The following is an 8218-nucleotide window of genomic DNA, read 5'->3' as shown; positions in this document are numbered from 1 at the left end:
GAAGCTTCTATCTCAACGCAAACTCTTGCGTAGCTAAGCCTTTTACGCAACAATGTAGTAAGGTCAGCATGAAGGGGAACCCCAATAACACTCGCTACACAACTCAACCCCTTAACAGTCCAATACTCGAGAGGAACATTATAGAGCTTAACCCATACCGGAACTCTATCCAGATCATCTTTCAAAAATTGCATGTTCGGATGCCAACGTTTAAGCACCAAAGGTCTGTTGGCCATGTGCCATGGGGCTCTCTCCAGAACATTAGTGGCGCGATCGACAGAATCAAAAGTGAAGAGAAAGAATCCATTATCAGAAGATAAAACTTCGGATAGACCGTGGGAGCCCCATATTCTTTTAGCAATAGAATTTACAACAGGATAGGGTAATTTCTGACCCACGAAATGACCAACTAGAGTGGATTTCCAAAGTTCACAGCCATCCTCAAACACATCAAGTGGAGGAGCTACTGTCACACGACCATCAGTTATTGCGGGGGGAGCAAAATGCAAGTTACGGACTGGATTCATATCAAGGGACATCCTACCCTTATTGTCATCAACATCAGAGCCCTTCAAAGCATTTAAAAAAATTCAATTTGGGGCTAAGGTGTAGCTGTTCTTGTTGCTTAGACCCAACCTTCAACTCATCACCTTTAGAACCCAACACAGGATTCATGTCATGACTATTTAGCATGTCTTGGAGCTCTAATTGTAAAGTATGTCCAGATTTAACTCCATTGTGTTGTTCAATGTCAGAGCTAACCATTGGAACAAATTTGACAGCAGAACACAAAGACAATTTGGCAGCATACAAATACTAGAAAAAACTCAGTCCAAGAAGCACTAATAAGCGACCAGCACTATGATTGGAACACCGATCAGTTCAAACATCCCAACGGTTCAAAGGAAGATACACATGTTATGTATAACATATTCAAAAATCAGCACAGTTTAACGGTTGGATCTCCGCAGATCTTAATTATACCGAAACTGACCTGAGAATGACGACCTTCTGTTGAACATGTAGAAAACGTTGCTGGAGGCTTAATTTCTAATCTCCACCGTTCAGAATGTGTATCATAACCAGATGCATCACATATCCAAAAATAAGCTTTATCCAACGGTGGAAGAAGGAGAAATATGCTGGCGGCTCTGACTGTTCCGAGAAGGATTTCTCCAGAAATATTCAAATGGCTGGCTTCCGCAAGAGGAATCCAATATGGACGATCCCTCTGGACAGAATGTAGGCAATATAGATGTTCACAACATACCAAAAAATAGTCTGGATCCAACGGTATAACAATGAAAAATGGGCCGGCGACTCTGACAGCACTAGGGGGTTTTCCAGAAAATTTCAATTGTCCATATTTCTTAAACGGCGGCAGCATTAGAAGATCCCTCCGGTCAGAATGTAGACAATAGTTCAGTTCACAACATAACCAAATCTTGGCTTGATCCAACGGTGGTCGCCGGAGATATGGCTGTCGGAGCACCGCCCCTTTGAATCTTTCCTCTCTAACCTCTCTCTAACCTCTCTCTATTCACTTGTTTCGGACCAGAACTTTTTTCAGGGCTGGTGGTATTTAATGGCAGATTAGTTATTTTTATTATTTTCTTTAATGTTTGGGCTTAATTAAAACTTTTTTTTGAGCTAGGGTCCTAGGTTTGTTTGGATCAGGTTATGAGCTTTTCAGTTTAGGGTTTTGGGCCAGTTTTGAGTGGACCTCATATAAGTCCACATAAGGGGTCCATTAGGGTTAACTTTTCAAGAACTATTTAAACTCATGTAAGCCACAATTTAGGCAGCTTTGATGATTATTATTCTGAATTTTTCAGTTTTAACGCGTGAGAGTGATTCTTGCATTCTTCAGTTCTTGAACGAACTGAATCTGACTTATCGAAGATTAACTGGCTTCGTGCGTCATTCTACTCATTCCAATAGTCTTGGTGCCTTGGGGCAGGTTTCCATTGTGTCACACTCCTATCAGACCTCTTTCGGCTTTCCGGGATCAGATCTCAATCTTTTTTTGATCAAATGTAAGTATTGAATAGATCAAAAAGAAGCTGGAGACCAGCAAAACAAATAGTAAAGGATCAAGGACCCTTGACTAAGACAAAAGCAAGACCGGGATGCTTGGAACAGAAATCAACGGGAACAGACTCCCTTGAACTGCACAAACGCATGCCAAGCTTGAAGAAAAGAAAACCAAAGGAACAGGCTCCCTTGGACAACCCAAAAAATCAAAGGGAACATACTCCCTTGAACAAGCATACAAATGAAAGAGGGAAGCACCAATCAATTGAGTAGTCCGACCTAGCAGCAAAAGAGAACTTTTATCAAAGTAGAGACTAGCCGAAACGAGACATTCCAATCCAGCAGAAGTTGATTAGAAGAAATCAGCTAGCTCCGAATAACCAAACTCCATTGAAACAAAGAGCCGAATTCAATGGAGCATAGCCAAGCAAGAAATGCAGCCAGCATTAGATGATGCAAAAATGCATGAAAAGCCATGCATAAACCAGATAACATATGAGGAAGAGATACTCGGCATCATCCAAATTGAAAAGAAAAGTGGTCATCCTCATGGAAGTGTAAGACTGTGTAAAACCGGGTCTGAAAATTTCTGAAAAGGGAAGCAATGGTAGAGCAGGAGCCATCAAAAATTCGCTTGTTCCTCTCCTCCCAAATTATGTAGACTGTTATTGCAAGAGAGATACGTTTCATTCTGCCTACGACACCACTCCCACTTTTACAAAGAGCCCTAACAGCTTTGTCCAATGTAGACATATTTCTGGTGATATGCAGCCATTGCTTGATCCGATTCCAGAGAAGAGAAGTCCATTGGCAACCAAAGAAGAGGTGAGTATGAGACTCATCTTCCACATGGCAGAAAATACAAGTTGAATTATTTTGGATGAAGCGAAGCCTATCTCTTGTACGAAGCCTACCCAAGATTGCCAACCACATGATGAAACTGAATCGTGGCAGGGACCAGGGTTCCCAAATAACTCTTCTCCAGTGAACTTGGGAGCTGCGAAATCTTAAATAGTCATAAGCATTGGCTGAAAATGCACCCTTTGATGAATTCCAAAGTGCCATCAAAGATAGAGACTGAGGGTGGCCACCACAAAGATCAAATAAGCTGTTGCGAAAAAGTATGGTTGATTTCCAAAGAGGGGAGGAAGTGGAATGAGCTGTGATGTCCCAAATGGAGGAAGATTGCAGATAATATTGATGAACCCAATTGATCCAAATAGAGTCAGACTTGAGGTGGATATTCCAGATGAGCTTGGCAAGGAAACTATTGTTGCGAGCTTTGAAATCAAAGAAACCCAACCCTCCTTCAGACTTGGGGAGACAAACAGTATGCCATTTAACAAGAGCAGATTTGCTCTGCAATGTATTGCCAGTCCATAAGAAATTACGGCAGATACTGGTGACGTGCTTGATCACCACTTCAGGAAAAGGAAAAATATTCAGCCAAAACTGAACCATGCCGTAGAGGACAGACTTGAGCAACTCGGCTCGCCCAGCATAGCTAAGGTTTCTGCCCAACCAACCATTGACAGCCGACTCTAGCTTGTGGAGTAGGGGGGAAAATTGGCTGGCGAGGAGACGATGAGGGCTTAAAGGAACGCCAAGGTAACGAAAGGGAAAAGACCCTTCAGCAAAACCAGTGTTCGCGAGGATAGAATGTCTGATGCTGTCCGAAACTCCTCCAAAATAAATGGAAGATTTGCTGACATTGATCTGAAGCCCTAAAATCTCACCAAAAGAGATCAATTGCTGGAACAAGCAAGACACCGAAGCCATATCCCTGATGTGCCGTGAATGATTTGAAAATCGGCAACAATGATTCTAATGAAAATGGATGAAGGATGGGTTTGGTTGTGTTGTCTTTCTTTTGGTATTTAGGCTGGATTGTAGTGATTTAAGGTAAATAAGATGGAGGATAGACTAGAATGATACTTTGATAAGTCGATCTGGACGCCACAAAGATCAATCTAGGATTTCGACGCCACACTCTTTGTGATTGAAGAGTGATAAGTCAGGTATGGTTCTTTCACAAAACGAATTTGGAAGAACAACTCTTAATTCTCTGAATTAAGTTTTCAAATCTTGGCCAAAAGTGTTTATTTCATATTCTGATACATATTTATCTTTGGAACATCCCTCCAAAGTTAGGTGAATTCAACATGACAGAAGTCAAGCCTAAAAACTAGACTTTTAATAAAGCAAGTAGACATTTAACTAACACACGTTTTTTGTTGACATTTCTAAAACATATGCAGACGAAATTTAAAACAGCCATAACTTTTGACACAAAAGTCCAATGCACTCATGGTTGGACAATATAGAAAGATCACGTTCTGAACTTGAATTTTACCTACATAAATCTTGTTTTCACATGCATTGGATGACTTCAAATTCGGGTTCAAATCCATCTACTGTTCTGACCGTAAACAGCATCAATTCCTTCACTTGCATTATCAATCCAAATACAAGTAGCCCAGCATGAAAAGAACCATTAAGGGCTTTTCCCATCTCCAAGTTCCAATTGTAGGCAAATAAGCACCCTTGAACCAATTTCAAACTGATTGCTAATTTTTAACTCCGACGCAGCTTCAATCATTGCAATTTGATTCGTCAAGGCCCGTTGTAGTTGTTTCGCTCTCGCTCTTGTCATTGGACCATCTGAATCCTCTTGCATATTAGATTCAGCTTTACGAGATGGATTATAATTCCTATGATGCACATCATCAGCCCCGGGTTGAAAATGATTTGTCCTCAAATCAGAATCGTCATCATCATCCAAGTACGGAGATAAGTCTTTCACATTAAAAGTAGCTGATACGTTGTAATCACCAGGAAGATCTACCTTATACGCATTGTCATTCACCTTCTTTTTTTTGGTAAGCTGACTTATGTATTAAAAGAAAATGATACAAAGAATATAATGGGCATACCCAAGATTTACAATGAGGACAGAAACGAAAACCAACAAATGGCTACAGGCTAGCCACAACAAAACAAAAACTTGGACCAACTAGATATGCTAGGGGAACAAAAACAACCAGCTAAACATCAAATTAAGAGTCCATGTTATTGACCCTCCAAAGTCTTTGGATCCTTATGTTTTCATCTGTTTGTTGAAATTGTCATTCACCTTCTCTATAATACGAAATGGACCGTCAGCTCTTGGCATCAACTTGGACTTACGTTTGCTTGGAAATCTGCCCTTGCTAATATGAATCCAAACAAGATCTCCAGGTTCAAACCTGACCATCTTTCGCCCCTTGTTAGCTTGTTTAGCATACTTTGTTGTTTTCTCCTCAATATGTAGTCGAACCTCAGTTTGTGGATGACATGCCGTACTGAAAAGTAACTTTGTTCCAAGTTTCCTCCAAAGAGTCTTCCAAAAGTGGCTTAAGAACTTTGTATCACGATCAGAGACAATGCTTTTAGGAATTCTATGCAAACGAACAATCTCTTGAAAGAACAAATCAGCAACATGTACTGCATCGTCAGTTTTCATACAAGGAATGAAATGGGACATTTTGGAGAATCGATCAACCACCACCATTATTAAATCCTTCCCACGTTGTGTTCTTGGTAATCCAAGTACAATTTGAAAATCGACTTTAGAAAACAATACAGCACCATGCAACTCATCAAGCAAATCATCAAGTCTGGGTATAGAAAATCGATACTTAACTGTTATTTTGTTGATAGCACGGCTGTCCATACACATCCTCATGGTACCATCTTTTTTCGGGACAAGCAAAGTAGGTACGGAACATGGACTAAGTGATTCTCGCACATAGCCCTTCTCTAAGAGCTCACCGACCTGCCTTTGAATCTCTTTCGCTTCCTCTGGATTACATCTGTATGCTAGTCTATTAGGAAGTGAAGCTCCCGGCACCAAATCAATTTGATGCTCAATACCACGAATAGGTGGTAATCCTTTAGGTAATTCATCTGGAAACACATCTTTAAATTCTTCAAGTAATTCCTTAATCTGTCTTGGTAAGTCCAATCCTTCTACTTGTAGTAGTTGCTTTGCCCAGACCATGAAAACAATCCCTGTTGCGGCTAATGCTTGTTTGATGTCTCCTTTTTTGGCTAACAACAGCCCCTTTCGTGATGTCACCTCCTTTTGTTGGCTTCGTAACTGATCCTCTCTAACTTGTTGAGAACTCAGTGGTAACAAGTTCACCTTCTTTCCATTCAGCATAAAAGAATAAGTGTTCTTTCGTCCATTGTAGGTCACATCCTTATCAAACTGCCATGGACGACCCAGCAACAAATGGCTAGCTGACATTGGTGCAACATCACATAAAACCTCGTCATGATAGGTTTTAATGGAAAAAGGTACACGAACTTGCTTTGTCACCCGAATCTCCCCATTCTCATTCAGCCATCGCAAACTATAGGGTCTGGGATGTGGAAGGGTATTTAAACCCAATTTCTCCACCAAGGTAGTTGACGCAACATTAGTGCAACTTCCATTATCAATGATCATCCCGCACACCTTATCTCGAATCTGACATCGAGTATGAAAGATGTTCTCGCGTTGCTCATCACTAACGTCAATTTGTGCATTCAGAACCCGTTGAACAACCAACAAATCTCCCTTCACTGGTTCAAAATCCTCTTCTTGTTCAGCCACTTGTACCTCATCTTCGTCTTCAGTTTCAACCTCATCTCCACTGATCAGCTCTCCATGATCCCCATGCAAAATCATCACCCTTTTATTTGGACATTCCGAAGCAATATGCCCATGTCCCAAGCACTTGAAGCACTTGATGTCTCGAGACCTCCTAGGGTGTTGAGGTTCTGTCACTTTCTCCTTTCCCTTCAAAGAATCAGAACTGGTATTCCCCTTGCTAAACTCCACCTTCTCATCTCGTTTAGGTGTGCTCCATGTTCGTGTAGGCGTAGAAACAGCCCTTGTCGCACTTGACGTAGTTACACTAGTTCGGACACCTCCTCGTCTCTGCTGCCTCTCTACTCGGGTTGCAAGCTTTATAACTTCCTCAAGGAAGATGTACGGTTGTAACTCAACAACATTAGCTATATCCTTCCTCAACCCTCCAAGAAATCTAGCTATTGTTTGCTCTTGAGGTTCCATCAATTCACATCGAATCAGCAGCAATTCAAACTCTTTCACATACTCTTCCACAGTCAAAGATCCCTGTCGCAAAGTCTGAAGTCTGATGTATAGCTCCTGTTTATAGTAATCAGGAACAAATCTCTTCTTCATCACTCTTTTCATAGTTGCCCATGTTGCAATCTCCTCCTCTCCTTCCCTTCTCCTCTGAATCTTTACGTTTTCCCACCATAAAAGAGCATAATCTGTAAACTCAAGTGCTGCCACCTTGCACTTCCTTTCTTCAGAATATTCGTACCATTCAAACACCTTTTCAACCTTCTGAATCCACTCCAAGTATTCCTCAGGTGAACTACTTCCTCTAAACGGTGGAATTTTAAGTTTGAGACCATTAGGAGGATTATAATTTTGCCTTCTTGGTCTGACCCTATCATCAGCCTCGTCATCCCCATCTGGATCTTCGTCAGCTTCTATAATATCATTTCGTGGCACCCTAAGTGCTTGCCTCGGTTGGGGTTGCAAATTATTTCTTTGCATCCTTTGCATAAGGGTATTCAACTGTTCACGAATTCCAGTCATCTCATCCCGAATCTCAGCATGAGATCGTTGTAAGCCCATGACTTGTGCCTGTTCCAAACTTAACCCTCTTGGCAAATCTTCTTTATCTCCAGCCATAGTTAAGTCTGTCAACCTCTGTTCCAGCAAACCTTTCTTCTTCTTGTTGTTGTTTTTGGCTCCTGTCTTAGATCGCAACTGATGCTCTGATACCAGATGATGTGCCGTGAATGATTTGAAAATCGGCAACAATGATTCTAACGAAAATGGATGAAGGATGGGTTTGGTTGTGTTGTCTTTCTTTTGGTATTTAGGCTGGATTGTAGTGATTTAAGGTAAATAAGATGGAGGATAGACTAGAATGATACTTTGATAAGTCGATCTGGACGCCACAAAGATCAATCTAGGATTTCGACGCCACACTCTTTGTGATTGAAGAGTGATAAGTCAGGTATGGTTCTTTCACAAAACGAATTTGGAAGAACAACTCTTAATTCTCTGAATTAAGTTTTCAAATCTTGGCCAAAAGTGTTTATTTCATATTCTGATACA

General features: G+C 41.0%; 1 protein-coding gene across 1 annotated transcript; it reads right to left on the bottom strand.

Annotated features, from left to right (window-relative positions):
- Positions 1 to 2550: 2550 nt before the first annotated feature.
- On the bottom strand, positions 2551 to 3813 carry LOC140956078 (uncharacterized). The gene has a single exon (XM_073412251.1). It carries the CDS (start codon positions 3811 to 3813, stop codon positions 2551 to 2553), a length of 1263 nt encoding a protein of 420 aa, XP_073268352.1.
- Between the last annotated feature and the right edge of the window lie 4405 nt (positions 3814 to 8218).

The sequence above is a fragment of the Populus alba genome, chromosome 11 (assembly GCF_005239225.2).
Source record: "Populus alba chromosome 11, ASM523922v2, whole genome shotgun sequence".
NCBI lineage: Eukaryota > Viridiplantae > Streptophyta > Magnoliopsida > Malpighiales > Salicaceae > Populus > Populus alba.
This window is presented reverse-complemented; position numbering and strand designations above follow the sequence as displayed.